This window comes from Pan troglodytes, chromosome 22, assembly GCF_028858775.2.
Source record: "Pan troglodytes isolate AG18354 chromosome 22, NHGRI_mPanTro3-v2.0_pri, whole genome shotgun sequence".
Classification (NCBI taxonomy): Eukaryota; Metazoa; Chordata; class Mammalia; order Primates; family Hominidae; genus Pan; species Pan troglodytes.
The window spans coordinates 41,371,180-41,398,286 of NC_072420.2; the positions used below are offsets into that span (position 1 = coordinate 41,371,180).

The 27,107-nt window shown below is 40.7% G+C and overlaps 1 protein-coding gene across 4 annotated transcripts in view; it reads right to left on the bottom strand.

Moving 5' to 3' along the window:
* DSCAM (DS cell adhesion molecule) overlaps window positions 1-27,107 on the bottom strand; it is a 939,729-nt gene that overhangs the window by 669,691 nt on the left and 242,931 nt on the right. For 3 of the 4 annotated variants that reach the window (XM_054675091.2, XM_054675090.2, XM_016938555.4), the window contains 2 exons: window positions 23,783-24,100; window positions 8,178-8,324 (listed from right to left, as the gene is read on the bottom strand). In XM_054675091.2, coding sequence (XP_054531066.1) covers window positions 8,178-8,324; window positions 23,783-24,100 — 465 coding nt within the window. Of the gene's footprint in view, window positions 1-8,177; window positions 8,325-18,398; window positions 19,418-23,782; window positions 24,101-27,107 lie in introns of those variants that run through there. The other variant, XM_054675092.2, reaches the window with a different exon arrangement.

The following is a 27,107-nucleotide window of genomic DNA, read 5'->3' on the forward strand; positions in this document are numbered from 1 at the left end:
TGACATCTATTTTAGCTTGTCGATAATAATAATAATCTAACAGCATTATGGTTATCACTACACGATATTCTTTCCTAAATGATCCTGTTATTCTCTTGAACTTCCCTGAAATGAAAACTCTTAGATGAACAACAGACCAGAGAATATGCTTGTGTCCAAATTACATCTGATTGACTTAGCTGGCCATCTGTTTCCCATGTTTAGGAAGAACCAAACATCACAGGGAGAGAGAGAAAGCAGAAGATCCTTAATGGCAGAATACAAAATGATCTCCATTTACACTTAGGTGGAGCAAGGGAAGAGTATGAGTCAATGTGTTTTCGGACCTTAAAATAATTTGGGATGAGACCTTTCTTAAGGCTGGAAATACTTGGGTACAAGGCAATAAAGTACACAAAGCATAGATTTTCTTCATTTGCTTTCTCCAGCATTTCATGATGAGCATATGCAAAGTGATCGTTGAATGTATGAAAATGAAGATGAGCCAACATCATTTAAAAAGTTGCATGGCACAGAGAAGAGTTAACACGGTAGGTCTGAGACTGTCACTCTTATATGAAGGGCTGCTTGCAGGACTGTCCCTTGGCTGGTATCTGGGAACTAGGATATTGGCAGCGTTCCCACCACCCTTAGAGTGGCTCACTGCCTGAACTGCATAAGCAATACAGTTCATGATGAGCACCTGCCTTCCTTGGGGAGTCTGGAACTTTGGCACATACCAAACATACCAGGGTGCCTACGTGACCTGCCCCCAAAGGAAACCTTGGCCACTGAGTCTCCAGGAGCTCCCCTGCTCCCCTGGTAGACAACATTGCACCTCTTATCATGACTCATTGCTGGAGAAATTAAGTGCTTCCTAGTGATTCCACAGGGAGAAGACACCTGAGAGCTGGGGCCTGCTTTCCTCTGAATGTCACCTCATGTGCCTTTTGCCTTTGCTGCTTTTGCTCCATAGCCTTCTCCTGTATTAAGTCACAGCCATGGATGCAGCTACATGCTGAGTCTTCCTGGCAGATCACCAAACCTGAGGGTGGGCTTGGGGACCTTTGACACGGGCATATAACATCCTGCAAGATTAAATCTAAGAAAGTGAAAAAATAACTTCGACAGCAGTTGGCTTAAGAAGTGGAATATTCAATTTGGAATTTTAATATCCTGACATTGTATTGTGGGAGAAGACTAGAGAAATCACTGTATATCCATGGGAGGAAACTGAGGCAAAAAAAAACAAAAACAAAAACAGAGATAGAAACGCCTTTCCCTAGGCCACCCAGCTAACCTGAGTCAGCGCTGCAATCAAGTCATATTCCAGAAACTTAAAATAGGAAATCAAGGGGGATTTTAGTGTGACTGAGTGGCCCAACAAATGAGGTTTTACACACACATACACAACACACAGATACAGAGCACACACATCACACACACCCCATGCATATATCACACACACACATACAGAGCACACACACCACACATAGCACACACTCCACACACACACACACACCCTCCACACACACACAGAGCTCACACACCACGCACAGCACACACTCCACACACACACCCCACACACAGAGCTCACACACCATACACGGCACACACACACACACCACATATACACAGAGTACACACCCCACATGCCACACACACACCACACACAGAGCTCACACACCATACACGGCACACACACACACACCACATATACACAGAGTACACACCCCACATGCCACACACACACCACACACGCTACACACACACAATCACACATCATGCACCACACACACATATGCACACACCACACCAAACACCACACACATATGTGGACACTCACATCACACACATGTACACACACCCCTCCTGATATCCTCTGGGCTAAATTTGCCCCAATGCTTTCTTTTCTTGTTTTCTTTTTTAAAGAAAAAATATTAACATACCTATCTCTATGTGTCTGTCTACTTGTTTTGGTCGTTCAAAAGTCAAAAGCATACTTCTCTGTGTTGGGTTGTACTCCACAATACACAGTTTGTAGCTTTCAGAATGGGTGCAGGTCTCCTCCTGGCAGGCTGAGGCCCTGCAGACTAGCTGCTATTGTGGCTGCTTTGGAGCCCTGCTGGCAGCTGTTTGGAGACTCAGGCTGTGCCCCTCGCCTTACACGACCCCCATTCTTGGTGTCACACAGGGGCTCTCCAGAGCTGTAAACAACCAGCTTTTAATTACTTTCAGGTGGCAGCGGGGTAACATGCAAAAACTAATTTAGTGAGCGATAGACTTAAATGGAAAAAGCATAACATAATTAATGATTTTTAAAAAGAAAGAGACCAGGGCCCTCTCTTCCTATTTCTCAGTTAATTCACTCCCAAAAATATAGCATGGTAAAAACATGACATCTCTGTGCCTTTCTAATTCCAGTCTGGTGTGCACGTTCCGAGCTAAGAATACTTTCCAGTGTTTAAAATGATGTTCTTATTTACTAAAAGCAATATAAATAAAAGATTAGATGATACATACAAAGACAGATAGCTAGGTAGATGATAACAGATAGAAAAATGTTCCTTTTATACTTTTCATTTGGTCCCACGAATTTCTTTTCAGTGAATGTTAAAGAAATGCTTCTTTAATTCTGCAACTCTCTGGCACTTTTAAAATCAAAGATGAGGCTTTCAGGTGACTCTAGGTTTTTTTTAAATTTTACATTATTTTAATGTTTATCTCATTCCTTTTACTCATAAGCTGTTTGAGGGCAGACTCAGGTCTCCGCAAGATAGCAGCCACAGCATAGCAGATGTCTGGAAAATGCTCAGTGAGGGGCAATAAAATCACAATAGAAGTGCCACAGAAAGGGAAGGTTAACTTCTACAGTCAAGAGTGCACAAAGCAGAGGCCCCCCACAGCATGACCCTCAGGTCCCCCCGACAGCTGTGCTAGCTCTCCCTCCCTCCCCACATGAGAATACGGCATCCAATCTGCTCTTAGTTCTGGTTTGCTGAAACGTGCTTAAGGGCAGCCTTGTCGAATTTGGTTGGCTGTACCTATAATCTGTTTTCCCCTCTCTAAGATGCAAAGGTGTTCTTAAATCACAACCTCCTTTCTGAAACCGTCTCTACTTCCCCAGGCAAAACCGTGTGTGTAGCTGCAGCCTCAGGCCCTAAGCGCCTACTGCAGCACTAACACCCCAAGAGGGACAGCGCAGGAACCTCCCCCAGCATCTCAACAGCAGAAACCATCTCTGCAGGGGCCTGGGGAGGGAGTGCTTCTTAAAGCCCAAGTCTTGCGTGATCTATGATGCCCAGACCCAATTGTGGCAGTGAAGAATTACAGCAAATGTTTCATGTAAAGTGGTTGGTTTATGTCCTTTGATATTTCATGTGGGCAGAAAATTGTTCACGTTTAGCCAAAATACAGAAAGAAGATAATCATCCTTCGACCTGAACTCATTGATCCTAAGAGGTAAAATTCTCCTTGAATCATCACTAATAGAGGTATTCACATAGGAAATATTACAGCAGAAAATTGGGCCACTGCTAAAGAGGGAGGCAGTTTCTCTGGGAATAGTAAAATGTTTGCTTTTTCCATTTTCCAAATCCGGTTACCCCTGGGCTGTGTCTTTGATGTTAATGTAGCTAAACCCCTGGTGAGATTCTCACAATTTTATCAGAAGAAACAGAAACGGAAGGCTGGGCTCTCTTACTGCTGGCCTCCCTAATCGGGAGGAAATTCACAACAGGCTTGTCAAGGGAAACCCAAATATAAAGCCGGTGTTATTGTTTTTTTCCAGGATGGTGTCTTATGTATCTCCACATCAGCAGTACCTCCAAAAGCATGTCATTATTCAAGCTACTATATTTTTACTGGGCTACATTAATATTATGGCATTTAAAAGGATTTCATTGCAGCTTAGGATAAGTGATGAGGATGTCTAAAATAATCCACATAGACATCATGACTCTTGTTCTTCCTGGCTCATTCTAGGGAGGTAAGAACACAATAGGTCAGGATCTGTCATATTAACTGAGGTCATCTGATGGCACCTTGTGTGCCTGTCTCTGAAATGCTTTTCCTTTGCACATTTACGACCCCACCCCCATCCATCATACCAGAGGGAAGGGTCACCCTGTGAGGCCCCAGGGCCCAGGGAAGAGCTCAGGCAGGCAGAAAAGCAACATCAGATATTATGAATCTTTCCTCCATTTGGTGGAATTATGGGATTTCTACTTTTCAGCTGTTGGGGTATTCTTTCCAAAGGTCACTCAAAATCAATGAACTCATTAATGTCCTTGATAATGGTAGCCTCATGGCCTCATATGATGAAGAGGCATAACTTGATTCCTGCGTCTACCTTCGGGCCAACCGAAGCCTGTCCTGGAAAGAAATCAATGCAGGCCCTAATGTGCAGTAAGCTCCCAAAAGGAACCATGACAATGCACAACACTCATTAAACCCTGACAAACACTGCATTTGTGCTTCTCAGGAAAAGAACCTACTCATTTGTTTTCTTAACCAAAATAAAGGGCAAAACCTAGTGAGACATACTAACAGAAGCCATTTTGCTTCTTTTTAGGGAAATACACCAACATCTTTAATTTTGCTTTTCATTAAAAAAGAATTTGTAGAAGACAAATACCCATTCACCTTCACCAGGATTTCCAAAGGTCCCCCGGCCTAGAGAGGCACAGAAACCCAAAGCTCATCTGTGAGAAGCAGGCCTTTCCTGCTCCGACCTTCCCAGGGGATCTCCCAACAGTCAAGACTGAGCAGCTAAGCATCCCCCAGGCTGACAGGTCACACTTCGCCCTGAGCCCAGGGGGGCACGTTGGGCCATGGCCTGTGAATCATGCTTTTGGGCCCTCTCTTGACTGCCATCAGCTCTCGGCTATCCTAGGTCAACTCTCTGGCGCTCCCATACCTGCTCCTAACTCACTCACTCAGTAAGATACTTACACAGGCTTATTTCCATGGCCGATTTAGTGAATCGCTTTTCTCCATGGAAAGAATCAACCACTGAAGGAAGTGATCTGTGCAGAGTACGAATGCTTCCTGGAACAAACTTCCCAGCCAGATCCCAGCAGGCTGGGATGACTTGATAATCCGGGAAGAGGGACCTGGGAGATGGCCACGCCAAGGAATAAATCCAAACTAGCTCGCAGGAGTTACAGTTTATATACAAAGCAGAGACAAATTAACCTTTTACAGGTCATCTGCTGTGCATATGGCATTCAGGACAGCTTCCCTGAAGGTCAGGGCTAATTTAGAAAAAGTCCCTCTGTTCCTGGGACTTCTGTGCTATGCAAGGTCGTTCCCTGAAGCCAAGAATCCCAGTGCTTCCCTGGAGTGGCTCAGCCCCAGCCAGTGTGGAGGGAGGGAGGGTCCTCCTTCTAGCGCCCTCCACCCTGGCACAGCCTGGGTGATGGGGGAGGGAGGCTGTCCTCTGTCCTTATCTGTGCCTTGTGCTGGTAACCAGAGAGAAATATAACCCTTCTCCATCTAAACCTCCTGAGCATGGTTTATTTATTAAGATCTCCAATGTTTTAAACCATGCGTCACCTCCAGTGACTTCATGACCTCCTTTTCTGGGCATTGTTGATGGGTGGAGCTCAGACACTGGGAACGGGGTCTGACTGTAGCAGTGAGCAACAGAAGTCAGGTAAAATGCTCAATTTCCAGACTTTCTATTAGCAGATCATGCCACTGCTTTGGGGCCTTGTTGTCATTTACAAGGTCATTTTTAGTGACAAGTCTATTCGACTCAGGTTGAACGACCTGATATGAAGTCTCTCTCTCCCTTTCTTTCAGTGACTTACTTACAAACAAACCAAAGCTTCTTACTGATGTATTCCTTAATAAGATAAACACCTGTGTTGTATTTATTTTCTAGATGCTGTTGTGAAGTACAAACCAAGCGCTTCTCCAAAACTTTTGCATTTAAAATTGTATGAAAGGATGAAGCTCCAGTGTCTGACTGAGGAGAGGACATGGGCTTTAACAGTTCCTATCAGAGGGGCATAAATTCTATATTGCATGCCAGCATCATCCCCTCACTAGATACACATTTCCTTTTTTTTATTTAGTTAGGTTCACATTTGAAGGAAAATAAAGTCTGTTCACAGAGATTGCAAAAAGGTGAAACAAGAACAATGAGGATGCTGCTAATTAAAGATGTCTAAAAACAAAAGAACACACGTATTATGCATAACCAAAGAGATTCAAAAATCCTCCTGGTAGAACATGTTCTCACTTGTAAGTGGGAGCTGAATGATGAGAACACAGGGACACATAGAGAAGAACAACACACACTGGGGCCTACTTCAGGGTGGAGGGTGGGAGAAGGAAGAGGATCAGGAAAAATAATTAATGGGTACTAGGCTTAACACCTGGGTGACGAAATAATCTGTACAACAAACCCCCATGACACAAGTTTACCTGTGTAAAAAACCTGCACATGTACCCCTGAACTTAAAATAAAAGTTAAAAAAATCCTCCTGGTAGATATTTCAATTTCTCACCCAGATTTCCAGTTCTCCTCTTCCTTCAGGCACATGCCCCATTGAGGTCAGGCATGGCCGTGAGACTTGCTTTGGCCAATTAAATATGAACAGAGATAACATGTGTCACCTCCAAGTGGAAGCACTAAGAAGGCGTTTGTAATTCTCCCATGCTCTCTTCCTCTGCCAGAGCAGACCATGAGGCTGAAAATTTGGATGACAGGGTTAAAAGATGGTGAAGTCTCTATCCTAGGTCACCAAGTCCGGAAGATTGAAAAGGTAGCTCCCAATTCTTCCACTCCCTGAACCTATACTCCCTTGCCATATAAATTTGAGGGCCTCTCCCCTTTGACTCCGAGCTTAGCCAGATGACTGTCATCAAATCCTTCCATTTGCCATTAAGAAAACTAACACGACCCCTAAGGAGAGAAGATGAAGATGTTTCAACACTGAAAATTAGCAAATAAAAATGTATAAGTGAGTCTCTATTCTGATGATTACAATCGCATTTGAGTTATTAAGCTTAGTATTTTTCAACACCCTAAGTTAAATTATGATGATTAGTCAACGTAACAGCAAGGAATGTATTGTTCATTGAAGTGTGAGGGGTTTTGAATTCACTGTAAAGACAATGTTTTCATAAAAACTAAGACTTCCATTATATCCTAGATTCCTGTAATGTGCTATGATGGCAATGTATTTCAACTTTGATTTGGATCTCTTAAATGCCTTCTGGTGGTGGTGTACAGTAACCAACCTCTCTAGCTAATCGATAAGCTGAAAAACAAAAACGGTGTGTCACCATGAGGGTTTAGTTCCAAATTCTGCTCTCTATAAATGGATAAAATGTTGCTTAGTCAAGAAGTCTGTTAACATGTGTGTTGTGCGTGTGTGCACCTGCATGTGAGGGCATACAGACATGTCTAAAAAAGGCAACTATTTATAATCCACATCAGAACACAGACTATGCTCCTCACAATTCTTTTCCGAAAGCAGCCAACACATTTTGAGATATGCCAACAGTCATTATCCAAGGATGTAAGAACAGGAGCACCACGCATCACGCGGACAGTCGCCTTTCCAGGTAAATAGCACAGAGCAAGAAATCAACACCATTAGAAATGAAGAACTGCAGTTTCTTGGAGGCTAAATTTAAATTTTGTCTTTTCTACACACCAAATATAAGCCAAGAAATTATTCATATGCAAATATACATTTCATTGCTACATATATATTCTTAGTAGAATCTTCAAGAAATAGGTCAGAGATACAACATAACTCTCAAGACATTGGAAAGCACCAAAAGGGCATGAAAACAGGGCTTCCATTTTCCAGATTTTAGTTTCAGAATGTCAGCTATATATGCAATGCTGAGGTCTCTCACAGATGCAAAATACTACTACCTTGTTTTCAGAAGCAGACATAAAACCAGAATTTTCTCAAAAAAGTTAACACTATGGCTACAGTTACAGTGCCGGTAACTAATTTCTCTTCATCAGTCAACCCACCAAAGGATGTCTGAATCAAGCCATTATAAGCCAATACAAAACACTTATTTCAGGTTTACTTACAAAATAGCATCAACCTTAAGAATACTAATTCTGAATTATGATGAACACATAAACGGAGACCCGATTCCATCTCTGAAATAACCTTTTCAGAAGGTGAGCGTGGTGTCCTGCACCCTGGAGACGCAAAGCCTACCTGAGACAAGTGAAACAGTGTCTTTCTCCCATGAGACGACAGTGATGTATGCCTCCACCGAGGAGGGGATAATGCACTTGAAGACCGCAACATTGCCTCTCATGGTTTTCTGGTCCTCCACACGGACTGTATAGGGCTCCCGTAAAACTGGAAGGCAGAAAGAGGACATCAGTAAGGCACACGGTCAACAGGCTCATTCTGAGAGTATCTCATTGTAACATATACACTGCAGCACACACACATCAATTGCATAACATATCTTTGTGGAAAACAGTTAAGATGCCTACATTTCACGTCTTTCATCGCCTGACTTAAGAAAACATTCATTCCCTTAACAATACATAGCTGGGTAAGGTGGCTCATGCCTGTAATCCCACCACTTTGGGAGGCCAAGATGGGTAGATCCCTTGTGCCCAGGAGTTCAAGACCAGCCTGGGCAACATGGCAACACCCCATCTCTACTAAAAATACAAAAAATTTGCTGGGCATGGTGGTGTGTGATTGTAGTCCCAGCTACTTGGGAGGCTGAAATGAGATTACCTGAGCCTGGGAGGTTGAGGCTGCAGTGAGCTATAATCATATCACTGCACTCCAGCCTGGGTGAAGAAAAAAAAATACACTACACTCTATACCAAGGGGCCAGAGTATAATCTAAAATAGTTAATAGACCCCCTGAAGGTATCATGAGATAGGAAATAGCTTCATGAAAGAAAGGTTACTGGCTCTGCAAAGTTATGATGACGGCAAACTGCTATTAGTCCTCTAAGGGCCGAGGAAGATTTTTTTTCTGACTGCAAAAAATGAATAAAAAATTCAGGCAAGGCAATTTTTCTGGGAAGCCTTGAGAACTCTGAGACAATTAAAATAATTTTTCATTAGTAAATTTTTAAACGACAGTTGCAAAGCAGTTTGGGAAACACTGATCCTGCTTCCCATTGTTTAGGGAAGGATGTTGATTAGACAGCCTGCCCAAACACTCCCATGATAGGAGCATCCCAGAAAGACTGCAGAGTGGACTTCCACGTCCTTGATGTCTGGGCTCAGAGGCAGGGTGGTACTCGTGTTCAGAACCTACCTAGCAGGCCCAACTGCCTGGGTTCAAATCCAAGCTCGGCCACTCCCTGACTGTGGGGCAGTGAGCAAATCCTCTCACCGTCTATACCATGGGGATGATGTTGGTAGCATCTGCCCCCTAGGGTGACTGTGGTGAATCAGTTAACGTAGGTGAAAATTCAACAGTGTCTGCTAGAAGCAGGTTGGGTAAGGCCACACTTACCAACAGCCAGAGATGGATCCCCAGGGTTGGGGAAGATCTGTCTCCAGGGAAATAAGACACTGATGAATATAGTCCCAATTAGATGTGCCAGCCTTACTTCTTTAGAGCTTTGTTTTCCTCAAATTTAAAATGAGGGCATTGTGGTGGGAACCTCTTCAAGGTCTAAATCCTATAAGTCTATGATTTTCTAAGATATCCATAGAGATAACTTATTGTCTAATCATCTAACCAGCTCACTTAAAGAATCAATCACTTACTGGACAAATATGTGCCATGAAAATGGTTTCAAAAGGTATAACGCACCAACAAAGCTAAAGGTGAATTTCTCAAGGGAAATCTCCCAGTAGGCAGAGGTGAGCTCTTTAGAAGAGGACTGTTAAGGTCGGGCTAACCTTGTGATATGCTGAGCATTTTTGTAGTAAAGCATGTCTTTCATGAAAGCCTTCCTCTCCAGTTTCCACTTGTAACATTAGCCGTTTTTCCCCAACTTGGAGAATTTCTTCATTATTGTATCTAACCAGACAGATTTTTCCAAGTATTGAAATCTTCTGCGACCCCCATCACTGTAATCCCCAAGCGGCATGAGGTGAAGGTCCAGGCAGCAACTCCACACCTCCTGCAGGGGGTCCACTAGGCAAAAATTCAGGGCGCCCAAGAGACTGACCTCAGCAACAACATCCTTACACCGAGAGGAGGGAACTGACTTTGTACAGGAAGGCTCCTGCATAAGTAAACCTTTGCTGGGAGCTGAGGTCTACGGTAATAGATTAGAAAGAGACAACGAAGATATAGGCAAACTAATCAAACTCATTGGTGAGAATCTGGGCATGGTGAGAAGCAGAAGACAGACAGGAGAAGAGGAGGATGGAGGACAGAGGAGAAAGAGGGACTGGTCAACAGAGAGAGTCTACCGTCACAGGAATAGTGCCCCTAAGCAGGGGAATGATTTCAATTTAAGCTCCTTTGTCTGTGTGATGCTTGTTTCTTTGCAATAAAATCACTCTGTCTACCCAAACCTTCCGCAGACTCTGCTTCAAACATTAATGACTCAAGTAGGATAATTTTTAATAGAAATCAAGGAAAGGGGTCAAGTTCCATGTATCAGACAAGAAAGTGAGAAGATAAGATGTTCATCTGTTTACCGGGAGACACGGGAAATGCCTTCCCACCAGGTGTACAGCCCACACTAGATGGGATCACAGGAGCCATAAAAATATGGGGTGACTGACCGGGGACATTCCCAGTGTTACCACCCAATGTCCAGTGTCCTAGGAAACTCCTCAGTCCCAGCACTTACCCACATATCATGGAGTTTTCTCCTCTCTAGCTACCCACTGCCCTCACCAGTACCAGGACACCTTAGTAGTCACAATTTTAAACCTGTGTGACTTTTGCTTCTCCAACCTCCAGGTCAGTCCCAAGAAGCCCAGATCTTCTCAAAGCAGGGACAGCACTGTGGTGATCTGAACCCCAGCTCGCTCAAAGGGAATGGGGATCAGAAGAAAACTGCACACTCCCCGTCCCTTCTCCTTATTCGATTACTCATTCCACAAAGATAGCCTGTGCAGTGAGCCTTTAAAAAATTATCTTAGAAAATACTTGGCACACAAGAGGTGTTCAATACGTATTTTGAGACTGAATATATAGAAAGACAGAGCTTCCATTCTGGGAGAACTTCTAATCCTTTTATAGAATATACATGTATGCACATTTGAATTTATAGCCACTATCTATAGTTTTTTTAAAAAATGCAAATCAGGGTTTTATTAAAGCTCCTAATCTTTGTAATAGAGCATTGTTTGTTCCTGAGGCCTCCATAACTTAAGACACCAACATTGCTGTCTATGGCGATATATCTCTCAGAGGGCCATGTGAGTTTCCTGAGCCCATAGTCAGCCCCGAAGACAGGGGTGCAGCCTTGATCTTCATTCTACATCCAACTACTGCTAACTTTGTTGCAGTAACAGACACTGGGCTAGAAACCTGAGATGCAGGCAAAAAAAAAATACACTTTGTTTTAAATTTGATTGACATTTGCATTATAAGACAGAGTATTATCTAAGTACTGTGCTTGGTGTCGTAAGTTAGGCTCTCCCCAGAGAGCCCAGATCTTCTTAAAGCAGGGACAGCACTGTGGTGCTCTGAACCCCAGCTCGCTCAGAGAGAACGGGGATCAGAAGAAAACTGCACACTCCCCGTCCCTTCTCCTTATTCGACCCCAAAAGGAGGAGCTGGGTTCAAGCGACTGAGCAAGGACACAATCCCCTGAGAGGCAGGGAAAGTGTGAGTAGGGCAGGGAGGGAAGCAGCAAAGCAGGCGTGTGGTTTCAGGTGAAGTCCCAGCCACGCCTGACATGCTCGGTCATGCAGAGGAGCTGGGATCCCCTGTTGTAGCTGTCTTTCATTGGCTTAGGGCTGGCCTCAGAAGAATGGAACTCCCAGGCATTTCCCACTCTTGTTTCTGTGAATTGTTCCAGTGCCCAAGCAATCCTCTGAAGGCTGCAGGTTCATGTTCTTAGCAACCAGCGCACAGATCTTGGGGGATCTGATTCAGGGATGCCAGTAGGGTCCACTGCAATCATTTTAGCCTTCATTCAGTAAAATTTGTCATCTTTTTAGATCAGAAGAAAAAAAAATCTCTGGTAATATGACTTTGAAACAAAATCAGGCCTATTTATTTTTTTAATCAAATATTTTCATTGTGATATAAGAGTTCTACATATTCCGGGGGTACATGTGATGTTTTCATACCCGTAAAAATATATAATCATAAAATCAGGGTAATTGGAATATCAATCACTTCAATCTTTTCCCTGTGTTGGGAGCACAGTAAATCTTTTTTCTTCTAGCAATTTAAAAATATACAATAAATTATTAACTATAATTTCCCTACTGTGCCAGCAAATGTTAGAACATATTCCTTCTATTTAACTGTATTTTTATACCCCTCAGCCAACTACTCTTTAACCCCTCTCCTCATCCCCTTGCTTCCCAGCCTCTGGTATCCACCATTCCACTCTCCACCTCCATAAGATCCACTTTTCCAGATCCCATATGTGAGTGAAAACATGTAATGTGTGTCTGTCTGAGCCTGGCTTAACTCACTTAGCATAGCAACCTCCAGTTTCATCCATCATTATATTCTTGTTGGATGGAGAGTTTGCAAATATTAATAGTCTCCCCATTCTGCATGTTGTCTCTTCAACTTTGCTGATTTTTATTTTCTTTGCTGTGCAGAGTTTTTCTGCTTGATGTAATCCTATTTGTCTATTTTTGCTTTTGTTGCCTGTGCTTTTGAGGCCTTACCCCAAAAATCTTTGCCCAGACTAATTTTCTATAGTGTTTCCCTAGTGTTTTCTTTCAGTAGTTTCATAGTTTCAAGACTTAATTTAAGTATTTTGCCCATTTTGAGTTGATTTTCATACACAGTTAAAGACAGGGATCTAGTTTCATTCTTTTGCATATAGATACCCAGTTTTGCCAGCACTAATTTTTAAAGAGCTTGCCCTTTCCTGAATGTGTGTTCATGGTACCTTTGTCAAAAATGATTTGGGTATAAGCGCATGGACTTATATTTGGATTCTCTATTCTATCCCATTGGTCTATGTGTCTGTTTTATGTCAGTACTATGCTATAGTATGCCAGTACTACACCTGTGTTGTATTCTTTGAAATTAGACTGTGTGATACCTACAGCTTTGTTCTTTTTGCTCAGGATTGCTTTAGCATTTCGGAGTCTTTTGTGGTTTCATACAAAGTTAAGGATTTTTTTTTTCTATTTCTGTGAAGAATGTCATTGGTAGGGATGGCCTTGAATCTGTAGATCACTTTGAGTAGTATAGATATTTTAACAATATTAATTCTTCCAATCAATGAACATGAAATAACTTTCATTTTGTGTGCGTGTGTCCTCTTCAATTTCTTTCATACTTCTTTATATTTTTAGCATATCTACTATAGGTTTTTACTTTGTGGTTACCATGAAGCTTACAAAAAGCATCTTATAAGAAGTTATTTAAAACTGAAATCAACTTTACTTTGATTACACACACATGGCTTATTTATTGAGCAAGAGATCACACGGTTGGTCTACATTGACAGCAGCGAATGTGAGAAAACATTTTAAATGGTCCATTTTCAAGGCATAATAAATCTAAGCACTGGCAGCCAGCCTGCAGATGTAACAAATTGCATGGCTCATGCACCTAGAAGGTCACAATAAGCAGACAGAATGTAGAGGAGGGGTCAGCCCATAAAAGGGAAGAAAGTTTTGTTATTGGGAAATCAAAACTTAAGTGGGGAAGGGGATTGGGTTATAACTTTAAAAGGGGGATAATGAAACTTAGGCGATGTCCAGGAAGATTGTAACTCCATAGTACTCAACTAATGAGGAACTGGCGGAGGGACTTGCTTGCTAGGCGATAAATTACCTGCTCTACCTGCCCTGGGTGTGCCTGCCTACCAGGCGCCTGATCTTGCATCAAAAGTCTTGCTTAGGCTGGGTGCAGTGGCTCACATCTGTAATCCCAGCACTTTGGGAGGCCGAGGTGGGCAGATCACCTGAGGTCAGGAGTTCAAGACCAGCCTGGCCAACATGGTGAAACCCCATCTCTACTAAAAATACAAAAATTAGCCAGGCGTGGTGGCGCATGCTTGTAATCCCAGCTACTAGTGCAGCTGAGGCAGGAGAATCACTTGAACCCGGGAGGCAGAGGTTGCAGTTAGCTGAGATTGCGCCACTGCACTCCAGCCTGGGCGACAGAGCGAGACTCCGTCTAAAAAAAAAAAAAAAAAAAAGAGTCGCTTCTGCTGTTCTTCGTGTCTCTGAGTCCATTCTTTGCATCTGGATGGCTGTATGTGTGTTTCTCACATGAAATACTCATTTTATTGTACTTCGGAGAGATTATGTTTTTTACAAGTTGAAGATTTGTGGAAACCCTGCATCATGCAACTCTATCAGCACCATTTTTCCAGCAGCATGAACTCACTTTGTGTCTCTGTCATATTTTGGTAATGCTTACAATATTTCAAACTTTTAAAATTATTATTATATCTGTTATGGTGATCATTGATCAGTGATCTTTGATATTACTATTGTAATTGTTTTGCGGAGCCACAAACCACATTTACAGAAGATAGTAAACTTAATCAATACAGGTCATATGTGCTCTGCCCACCTCACTGACATGCCATTTTCCATCTTTCTCCCTCTCCTGAAGCATCCCTTTTTTTGAGACACAACAATACTGAAATTAAATCAATAAATAACCCTACAGTGGTCTTTAAGTATTCATGTGAAAGAAATGGTCTCATATCTCTTACTTTAAATCAAAATCTAGAAATGATTAAACTTAGTGATGAAGGCATATCAAAAGCTAAGACAGGCTGAAAGCTAGGCCTTCTGTGCATTTAGCCGAGTTGTAAATGCATAGGAAAAGTTCTTGAAGGAAATGAAAAGTGCTACTTCAGCGAACAAATGATAAGAAAGTGAAACTACCTTATTGGTGGTGTGGAGAAAATTTGAGTAGATAGAAGATCTGGAGAGATGATTAAACTAGCCACAACATTGCCTTAAGCGAAAGCCTAAATCAAACTAAGTCCTTAGCTCTCTTCAATTCCAGGGAGGCTTAGAGGGGTGGGAAAGCTGCAGAAGAAACACTGGAAGCTAGCAGAGGTTGGCTACTGAGATTTAAAGAAAGAAGCAATCTTTATAACATACAAATGCATGGTAAAGCAGCAAGTGTTGATGGAGAAACTGCAGCAGGTTATCTAGAAGCTCCAACTAATGTCAATGATGAAGGTGGCTGCCCTAAACAATATATTTTCAATGTACAGAAGATATCCTTCTATTAAAAGAAAATGCCATCCAGGATTTTCATAGCTAGAGAGGAGAAGTCAATGCCTAGCCTCAACGCTTCAAAAAACAAGCTGATTCTTGTTAAGGGCTAATGCAGCTGATGACTAAGATGAAGTCAATGCTCATTTACCATTTCAATAATTCTAAAATTATTTCTTAGAATTAATTATGACAAATCTACTTTGCCTATGCTCTAGAAATAAAACAAGAAGGTCTGGGTCACAGCACATCTGCTTATAGCATGTCATACTGCACAGGATAGAACCTCCAGTACGATGTAGAATAGAAGTGGTGAGAGCATACACTTTGATATTGTTCTTCATTTGGGGGTGAAAACATTTAATCTTTGACAAGTATGATGTTTGCTATAGCAGGATTTTCGTAGTTGCTTTTTATCAGATTGAGGAAGTTCCTTTCTATTGATGGTTTTCTGAGAGTTCTTTTAATCATTAGTGGATGTTGGGTTTCATCAATGCTTTTCTGTGTCTGTTGAAATGATCACATGGTTTACACTGATTAATTTTCAAATGTGAAACTCACCTTGCATTATGAATATAAGCCTTTGTGGTCATAATGTATTATTCCTTTTATATGTTGTTGGATTCAATTTGTTAAATTTTTAGAATTTTTACATGTATAGTCAGAAGAGATACTTGTCTTTAGTTTTCTTATATCTTGTTTATGTATTAGGGTAATGCTAACTTCATAAAATGATTTGGGAAATACTCTCTCCTCAATTTTCTGGAAGAATTTGTTTATAATTTTTATTCTTTCTTTTTTTTTTTTTTTTTGAGATGGAGTCTCCCTCACTCTGTCACACAGGCTGGAATGCAGTGGCACAATCTTGGCTTACTGTAACCTTCGCCTCCTGGGTTCAAGCAATTCTCCTGTCTCAGTCTCCCAAGTAGCTGGGACTAAAGGCATGTGTCACCACACTTGACTGATTTTTGTGTTTTTAGTAGAGATGGATTTTCACCATGTTGGCCAGGCTGGTCTTGAACTCCTGACTTCAAGTGATTCTCCTGCCTTGGTCTCCCAAAAGTGCTGGGATTACAGGCATGAGCCACTGTGCCTGGCCAAAATTATTATTTCTTTCTTAAAGGATTAGTAGAGTTCAATAGTGAAGCCATTTGAGCCAGGAATTTTACTGTAGAGAATTTTTACCAATAAATTTAAATTCTTTAATAGATATAGGGCTATTCAGTTTATCTGTTTTTCCTTGAGTGTGTCTTGATAGTTTGTGTTTCTCAAAAAATATTTTATTTCATCTACTTTTCTTAATGTTCTCTTAGTATCATTTTAATACCTGTAGAAGATAAAGTGACGTTATCTCCCTCATTCTTGGTATTAGTCATTTACCAACTCTCTCACTTTTCTGGTGAAAAACACACCAATTTTAAGAACTTTTAGTTTCATAGATTTCCCCTATTGTTTCTTTCTGTTCTATAATTTATTGATCTCCATTCTGATCTTCATTGTTTGCTTTCTGCTTATAGTTTTAGTTTTATCCTGTTTTTCAGTTTAAAATGGATGCTGAGACCACTATTTAAGACATTTTTTAAAATTTCTAATATAAGTTTTTTAGAGCAATAAAATCTCCCTATTTTTTTAGTGGCACTCCCCAAATTCATATATATTGTGTGTTCATTTCTTATTCAGTTGAAAAAACTTTCTAATTTCCTTCTTCAAATTTTTTTCTGAATTTTTTTTTGACACAGATCATTTAAAAGTGTGCTATTTAGTATTCAGGTACTTGGTTATTTCTCAGAGATGTTATTGTTAGTGATTTAGTTTCATTATGATCAAACAACGTATTTTATACAACTTGAATTTAAAACAAATTTATCTGAGATTTGTTTTGTTGCTCTGAGTATGGTCTATATTAGTAAATGTCTGTGTGTCTCAGAAGAGAATTTATATTGTGCTGTTGTTGGATAGAATGTTCTTTATTTAAAGGTCAATTACATCAAATTGATTGATAGTGTCATTCACGTGTTTTTTTATTCTTACTGATTTTCTGTCTACTTCTACCAATTATTGAACTAGGAGTATTGAAATCTCCGGCTATAATTTTTGATATGTCTGATTCTCATTGCAGTTCTATCCATTTTTACTTTATGTATTTTGAAGTTTTGTTGTTGGGTACATAAACATTTACAATAGTCATATCCTCTTCACCTCCCCCCTTTACATTATGAAATGAACTGCTTTAGCTCTGAGCACAGGGGATTTTTAGGGCAGTGAAACTGTTCTTTATGATACTGTAATGGTGATACCTGCCATTATGCATACAACTTACAACATAGAGTGAAATTTAATGTGAACTATGGACTTCAGTTAATAATAATGTATAAATACGAGCTTATTGTCACAAATGTATCACACTAATGCAAGATGCTCTGAGCAAACAGTGTATTTGTTTGGAAATACACTTTGCTTAATATTAATGTGGCTATTCTAGCTTTCTTTCAATGTTTTACTTTAATTAGGTTGATTTGATTTGATGAGGATGGTATATCATTTTTATCCTTTTACTTTTAAGCTATTTGTGCCTTTGTATTTAAAGAATGTTTCTTTTAAGCAGTGTTAAATCCAATCTGGCAATTTCTGCCTTATAATTCAGGTTACTGGAACATTTAAATTTAATGTGGATATTGATACGGTTAGGTTTATCATTTTGCTATTTGATATATATATTTTTTTACCGTGTTTCCTTTTTCTTATCATTTTCTTCTTTGTTTTGGATTGAGGATTTTTTAATGATTCTATTTTTTCTCCTTTGTGGGCTTATTAGCTATAACTCTGTTTTGTTATTTTAGAGGTTGCTTTAGGTTTTGTAGTATACATTTGTAACTTATCACCATCTATATTCAGGTGACATTACACAACTTCACATATAGCAAAATAACCTCCAATATTACACTCCCATGTCTTCACTGTAGGCCTTAATGCTATTGTTGCTATAAGTTTTACTTCTACCTATGTTACAAACTACCTAAGACATTGTTATTATTTTTGTCTAAATAGCCAATTATTTTTTAAAATATTGCAATTTTTAAAAAAATCTGATTTAGATACTCATGTAGTTACCATTTTCATTGCAGTTCTTTCCTTTGAGTAGATCTAAGATTTGATCAGGTGTCATTTTTTTCTTCTGATTCTAGAACTTCCTTTAAGATTTCTTGTAGTAGGATTCAGCTGATGATAAATTTTCTGCTATTTTGTGTCTGAGAAAGCCTTCATCTCACCATTATTTTATAAATTTACTTCCACTCTTGCCTGTAATCCTAGCACTTTGGGAGGCCAAGACAGGGCAACTTCTTGAGCCCAGGAGTTAGCGACCATCCTGGGCAACATAGCGAGATTCCATCTCTACAAAAATAAAAATAAAAATCAGCCTGATGTGGCGGCACGCACCGCTGGTCCCAGCTACTTGGGAGGCTGAGATGGGAGGATCACTTGAGCCAGGGAAGCTGAGGCTGCAGTGAGCGATGATCACCCCACTGCACCCCAGCCTGGTTGACAGAGCAAGGCCCTGTCTCATAAAACACACATATACACACATCCACACACACACACACCCAACAGCAACAACAAAATCCTGTCTACTGTCATTCTTATCTTTGTTCCTTTGTGTGTAATATGCCTTTCTTCTGTAGCTGCTTTTGATATTTTATTATTGCGCTGAGCAATTTTATTATATTATGATGTGCCTTTGTGCATTTTTTCTTCACGTGTCTTGAGCTTGGGGTTTGTTGAGCTCCTTGGATCTGTGGGTTTATAGTTTTCAACAAATTTGGAAAATTTTGGCCTGCATTTTTCCACTTCTTTTTAAATTTCACCATCCCTTCCCTTGGGGCTTAATTTGTCATTAAGCTTCCTGAAGCATGTTTTAATTTTTTTGAATAAAGCTTAATTTTTTTTTAGAGCAGTTGTAGGTTTAGAGAAAAGTTCACAGCAGGTTCCCATATTCTCCCTCTTGCCACATCCTTTAATTTCTTTATTAGCATCTTGCATTAATGTGATACATTTGTGACAATAAACTCATATTTATACATTATTATTATTAACTAAAGTCCATAGTTCACACTAAGTTTCACTCTATGTTGTAAGTTCTATGCATAATGGCAGGTATCACCATTACAGTATCATACAGAACAGTTTCACTGCCCTAAAAATCCCCTGTGCTCCGTCTGTTCAACCCTCCCTCCCTGCTGACTATCCCCTGGAAACTACTGATCTTTCTACTGTCTCTCTAGTTTATCTCTTCCAGAATGTCAAGTAGGTGGAAGGGTATACTATGTTGCTTTTCCAGACTGGCTTCTTTCACTTACTTAGTAACAGGCATTTAAATTTCCCCCATATCTTTTCATAGCTTGATAGCACATTTTTTCTATCGCTGACTAATACTTCATTTTATACTATAATTTCTCTAATGTTAAAGAAAAATTGTAGCTGGGCCCTGTGGCTCATTCCTGTAATCCCAACACTTTGGGAAGCTGAGGCAGGCAGATGGCTTGAGCCCAGAAATTTGAGACCGGCCTGGGTAACATAGTGAGAATACCCTCTACAAAAATTATTTTTTAAAGAATTAGCCAGGTGTGGTGACTTATGCCTGTAGCCGCAGCTACTTGGGAGGCTGAGGGGAATCACCTGAGCCCAGAAGTTGAGGCTGCAGTGAGCCATGATCCCACCACTGCACTCCGACCTGGACAAGAGAGGGAGATGTCCTCTCAAAAATATTAAAGAACAGAAAAAAATGTTCTAACACTTATTAAAAAGATAAGATTATATTCATGTCTGTTCCAGTAGGAGTCATCTATGATGACTGCAACAGGGAAGGGTAATTCAACTTCATATTCAACAAGGATAAGTGAGGGTTTATAGCCAATGAACACAGTGAGGGGAGCAGTGGGTGGAAAATTAGAAAGAGGAGACATCAAGGGATGAGGATCCTTGCTAAACTGGCCTAACAGATTCTTGCTAAAATCAGGCCAAACACGTATACATCAAAGATGGGACAGGAAGAACTTGATCAGATATTAAGAGTGATCAAGTATCAAGAGTAAGGGGATGATTTAGCAGGATTCTTGCTAAAGCTGGGGACAAGAGACCAGATGTGAAAAGCTAAGGTTGAGAACTAGTTGAGAGGAGGGCTCAGAGGAGCCTTTCCAAAGTCAGTCAAGGAGAGATTCTTTATCCCCATCCACTCACATACTAAACAACATCTTTGTTGCTTCCATGTTTTGGCAATTAGGAATAAAGTTTCTATACAAATTTATGTGCAGATTTTGATATTCTTTATCCCAAAGCATAAGGCAAGCATAGGACACATCTTATTTCCAGCTCCTTAAGGAATGCTTGCCTCTACTGCCTGAGGTCCAGTCTTGAAAACGGTTGCTTCAGATATTTTGTCTGCATTTCTCGTTGTTTTTTTTCAGTTGGTTGTATTAGTCCATTCTCACACTGCTATGAAGAAATACCCAAGACTGGGCAATTTATAAAGAAAAGAGGTTTAATTAACTCACAGTTTTAACTGCCTGGGGAGGCCTCAGGAAACGTACAATCATGGCATAAAGCACCTCTTCACAGGGTGGCAGGAGAGAGAATGAATGCAAGCAACGGAAGCGCCAGATGCTTATAAAACCATCAGATCTCGTGAGACTCACTCACTCTCACGAGAACAGAATGGGGGAAACTTACCCCATGATTCAATGACCTTCCACTGGGTCCCTCCCAGGACCCATGGGGATTATGGGGATTATCATGCAAGATGAGATTTGGGTGCGGACATAGAGTTAAACCCTATCAGCCTCAGGACACTGGTTTTTGGTTGTTTCAGATAAAAGGGTAAATGTGGCTCCCACACCTCCATCTCGGCCACAAGCAAAAGTCCTAGTCAAATGTTACAAAGCAGTTTGTGGCCGGGGTCGCTCATGCCTGTAATCCCAGCACTTTGGGAGGCCGAGGTGGGCAGATCATGAGGTCAGGAGATGCAGACCATCCTGGCTAACACGGTGAAACCCCGTCTCTACTGAAAATACAAAAAAGTTAGCTGGGTGTGGTGGCGGGTGCCTGTAGTCCCAGCTACTCTGGAGGCTGGACAGGAAAACGGCGTGAACCCGGGAGGTGGAGCTTGCAGTGAGCCGAGATCGCGCGACTGCACTCCAGCCTGGGAAACAGAGCGAGACTCCAGTCTCAAAAAAAAAAAAAAAAAAAAAAAAAAGCAAGCAAGCAAGCACAGTCTGCTAAGGAGAAAACAATCATGAGAAATCTTCTGACTTGCCCAGGATCAGGTGGCTCATTGCTACTTGCTCTGTAGCAAAGGCAGCCTGGGTAAGGAGCAATACTGTCTGAAGTGGCCCACCTGCATTCCAGCCCTTAGAACAGGCAAGAAAATATCTTATGTTAGGACTAGGATTGATGATTAATGAGACATGATGAGTAAACCTTCCTTCAATTGCTAGCACCCAGACCTAGGTCAAAATTTCTGAAAATTAAGAATGAGAATCCCTTGTGCTGCCAAGGGAAAGATTATGAAGTCATTCTACCTAATAGCTTATTCCAGGAAAATCCAAACACCAATCTACAGGGATATTTAGACATTTAGGATGACCTGATACAGAAGAGGATACCCCGTGAGTGAGCAGTCATCACCCTCAAACCTACCCTTCAGCTGTCAAAGGGTAGCATTTATGCCCTTCATCTGTCTTTTTGAACAAGCTTCCAGTTCTGTACTCATATTTACATAAACAGGATGAAAAAAGATTTTCAAGTATCCAGTGAACAACCTAAAAGATTATTATAACCATTATGTGTTCATAATAAAAAGCAAAATGAAATCAGGAGAGAAATTTGATTTGGGTAATATGACTGCCCATCTTATATGCTCAAACTGATACAGTAGTCATCCATATGCTGGATTCATGGTCCATAGGGTTTCAGATGTCAAGAACGCCAGCACATAAATAGTAAAAGCACAACTGGGTAGGAAGAGGCAGGTAGCACAGACGCCAGACAAGATGATGCAATTTCCATGCTCTAAAACTTTCAGTGTCATGCAAAAACAATGAATTCTATGACTAATTTAGAAGATGATAGTTAAAACAGGAGTAAGCATTTCATTCCTTTATCTGACAGAAAATCCAAGGCAGACATAATGGATTAATATGCACAGATAGAGCTGTTTGAAATTCTAGGTTTCCCTATAAGTGGTGTTTTGTAGATTATAAATACGCTTTTATAACACATCATTAAAATGTGCAGTCTTCCCAGTAAAAGTCATTCACTGTATCTCCCTGTTTGTCAGGTTTAGAGGTCCCTATACAAAAATTGCATTGTAATTATTTGACACATCAAATTTTCATATATCTTGATTAGAGACAATCCTTTTTTTCTTTCTTATGTGAATTCTCATGCAGGTCTTGGAATTCATGAGCATGTCACAAAGATCAAAATATAGTTGGGAAAATGACTAGCTAGCAGCATGAGTCATAGTCTAATGTTTGATGGCTTACATCAAAGAGATCATATGCAGGAATTCAGAAACACCTCATATTTTTCTCATGTTGTGATGTCTTCTACCAGCACCTACTCACTTACTGAAGAAATTATTGCAAAGCTCCCCCAGCTACCTGGTGTATAAGAAAAAAATCAAAGTCACATTCTCTTTGCCCTGCTATTATATTATGTCAGTCTACACAAGTATTTCAGAGCTAGACTTAAAAAAATTAAAATGCTGTTTGCTAACAGGAGTCTAGCTGTGAGTTTGTTTTGCAGGGCTTTGTTAAATCTATAGAACCACACAATCTGTCCTGTATATATAGCCCTTGATGTCTGTGTATCTCAGGCAGTATTCTTTCCTGGGTTGACTTGTAGCAATGGTGATTAAAAAAAGACACAATATGTTGTTAAAAGGAACATAGCCCATTCAGGATTTATGTACTGACAACATTTCAGCAACATGTGATATAGTCAAAAATGTTAAAATAGCCTTTCTATTTCACAAGGAAAGCAAGGATATTAGATTGATTCTGTTTCCATAACAGTACATCTTGATGCTATGGTTTTATTCCAGCTCAACCATTTGTCATTTTTTTTCTCTCTTTCTCCTCTCCTAGGATGGGGTAGGGGAAGGGCAAGTGGGAAAAGGAGGGGTGGAAGCAAACACATTGGGTTTGAGACACTGAAAATTTGAATTAGAGTATCAAATTAGACAAAATATAAGGAGGCTGGGATGTTAGAACTTGCCAACTTGCTAATCACTGCTTTCTTTCAAGGTTTAGTTCCAACAATGTAAGGCACTTTGAAATCTAAACAAGGAGCCCTTAAAGAAGTCATCAGCAAGGTCAGAATGAACTGATGATGGGGTTTTCATTGGTTCTCTGCTGCGATGGCATTTTGCTATTTGTCATTGTCATTATCCTCCCATCCCAAGCAGGCACAGAAAAAACAAAGCCCAGAGCTGTACTCACCAGCCTTGATGTGGACATCCTGACTTCTAATTTTCCCTGAAGGATTTTCAGCTGTGCAATAATAAGTATTATCATGGATTAAGGTACTGAAGCTTGAAGGAGGGAAGGGGAAAATTTGGAGAGTGCCGTTGGGGTGGACGTGGCGGATCCCGGGGACATCGTAGATCTCCTCACCCGTGGCTAGGTACCATCTGAGAGTCACAGGAGGGATGCCTGCTGCAGGGCAGGGCACCAGAGTCCCCGTGGTGCTGGCAAACACTACCTCTTGCAGAGATGCATTGACAAAGTAGAGGCTGGAGTGTAGGTCTTCACTGAAAACTGCAAGAAGACAACACAGGGATCCATAGGTGAGTAAAACATGCCTTTGACATTTGCAGTTCAATGTCTGGCCTCAGAAAGTTATCCTGAAAATTAATCATGAGGCGCAGGCTCAAATAAAACCAAATAATTCAAATTTTCTCAAAACGCTGTGAGCAGACAGGCTGATACTAAAAAATAAGGCACCATCCTAATTTCACATTTTGTACACAAACTGTTAAGTTATCCTGGATGTTAATTTTTAATAGATTGTTTTTTTGCCTCATGCCCCAAACCCTGTTCTCTCCCCACACTGACCACCATTGGACTGTATATATTTTGTATTCACTTATTGTCTATCTTCTGCCACTAGAGATAAGCCTCATGAGGACAAGGTCTTAATTTACTCCCACTATTACCTGGAGCATAGAGCCCAGCTCTCACTGGACTCTCAGTAAAGGGAAGCTGAATGTGTGAATGCCTAGATCTTGTTGCTGGGATCAAATTGCTCTCTTTACTAGGTTCACTGAGGGTTATTATGGAATGAAATTTGCCACATTTTCAATTAAAATTGAAAATCATATGTAAAACATTTTATTTTTTATTATACTTTAAGTTCTGGGATACATGTGCAGAATGTGCAGGTTTGTCACATAGGTATACACATGCCGTGGTGGTTTGCTGCACCCATCAACCCGTCATCTACATTAGGTATTTCTCCTAATGCTCTCCCTCCCCTAGTTCCCCAACTCCAACAGGCCCCGGCGTGTGATGTTCCCCTCCCTGTGTCCATGTGTTCTCATTGTTCAGCTCCCACTTATGAGTGAGAACACGCGGTGTTTGGTTTTCTGTTCCTGTGTTAGTTTGTTGAGAATGATGGTTTCCGGCTTCATCTACATCCCTGCAAAGGATATGAACTCATCCTTTTTTATGGCTGCATAGTATTCCATGGTGTGTATGTGCCACATTTTCTTTATCCAGTCTATCATTGATGGGCATTTGGGTTGGTTCCAAGTCTTTGCTATTGTGAATAGTGCCACAATAAACATATGTGTGCATGTGTCTTTATAGTACAATAATTTATAATCTTTTGGGTGTATACCCAGTAATGGGATTGCTGGGTCAGCTGGTATTTCTGGTTCTAGATCCTTGAGGAATCTCCACACTGTCTTCCACAATGGTTGAACTAATTTACACTCCCACCAACAGTGTTAAAGCGTTCCTATTTCTCCACATCCTCTCCAGCATCTGTTGTTTCCTGACTTTTTAATGGTCACCATTCTAACTGGCATGAGATGGTATCTCATTGTGGCTTTGATTTGCATTTCTCTAATACCAGTGATGATGAGCTTTTTTTCACGTTTGTTGGCTGCATAAATGTCTTCTTTTGAGAAGAGTCTGTTTATATCATTTGCCCACTTTTTGATGGGGTTTTTTTTTCTTGTAAATTTAAGTTCTTTGTAAAGCATGTTAAAAAAGCACCATTATCAGAAAATACAATGTCAAATCAACAATACACTTTTTATTTAAAATAGGACATAACAATAAAGAGAATTTTGACAAAAGCATGACTCAACTCCACCAGCCTACAGTGTCTGTTTTGATTTTTACATTTCCCTTGTGGTCTACCTGCCTCCATGCCTTATCTATATATCATGTTAAAGTGTACATACATAAAATGTACCATTTTTATAACTGTTTCATTCTTTTATACATCATCTACATTATTCCATGGTTCTATACAGACTTCACAAGTAAATATCAGTGAATGCACAATTTATACATATTCTTATGAACTGTTTTTCTCCTCTTTTCATTTAAATTGTTTCTCTTTTCGCTTCTACAAGTAAGTATCAGCAAATGTGTTCATACACATTTGGCCTTTTAATTCATTTAAGGGCCTATAACAAGTGTTTCTGGAGTGTTGGTTATGTGAAGAAATAAAACGTGACTTCCAGAATTTACAAGTTAAATAAAAGATTTATAAATATAATGAAGGCCTACTTGTCACACATCTGAGCTTCTCCATGACTTTCTAAAGCAGGTGCATACCTACTTACATATTTGTAAGAGAGAAGAGAAGCCCCAGATATTTCGAATGAACTTCACTGGTCAGAAGTGAGAATAACATTTATTGTATGCTTCATAGTATCGCATACCAGACAACCTTATAACACTCGAGATGAATAACAGCTCTGCTAGGTAAACAAAGGCTCCACTTTGCAGACGGTGACATGGAGATTCACAGGGCTGTCACTTGACCAAGGACACAGGATACAGGCTGTTACTTGAGCAAGAACGCAGGGCTAGGAGATGGCAGAACTAGATTCAGTCTTTCTGATGAAGGCTTTTGAGATTTTTGTTTTCTCATCTTAGAACCAAATGTGGCATAACAGTCCCCCTCATTTGTGTGGGGATTAGAGGCAGCTCTGTATAGAGTGGTTCTATGGCCTGTGCTTCCAGATCTAGTCTTTCTCCGTGGTGTGGAGCTGAGGGGTTACAGGCTCCTGCTATGTGCTGGGGTTGCTACTAAGTCTATGTGATAAAATACATGAGCCCCTCACTTTGCCTGTAGTTAATTGACATGATTTGGTAAGAAAGAGATGAAGAAATTAACACTATTTACAAAGGTGATTGGACTCATCTTATAATAATAAGATTTAACCTGCTCACTAAATGTGAGGGTAGCGGGTGGTCTCCACCCTGCTGTTAGGAAGCACAGCATCCAAGCATTGGCACAAGGCTGAATAGATGTGGTTGACTCTACTCACAGCATGTTCTTCCCTGCTGCCACTTGGTGGACACTGTGGGGCTCCCTTCAGATTTCCTCTTTAGTGCCAATGCACCCTGCCCCAAAGCAGCCGGAAAGGTCCTATGTTGAGTCAAGTTACAGGGAACTGCCTTGTCTGAGGCCTGCAGGGAATGACTGGTCAAAGGTGGCTCCACAAGCCTGGCCCCCTCGTGTATAAGTTGCAACAATGCTGAAGGTGCATCCCACCTGAGACCGCTATCATCAGAGCTTTGCAGA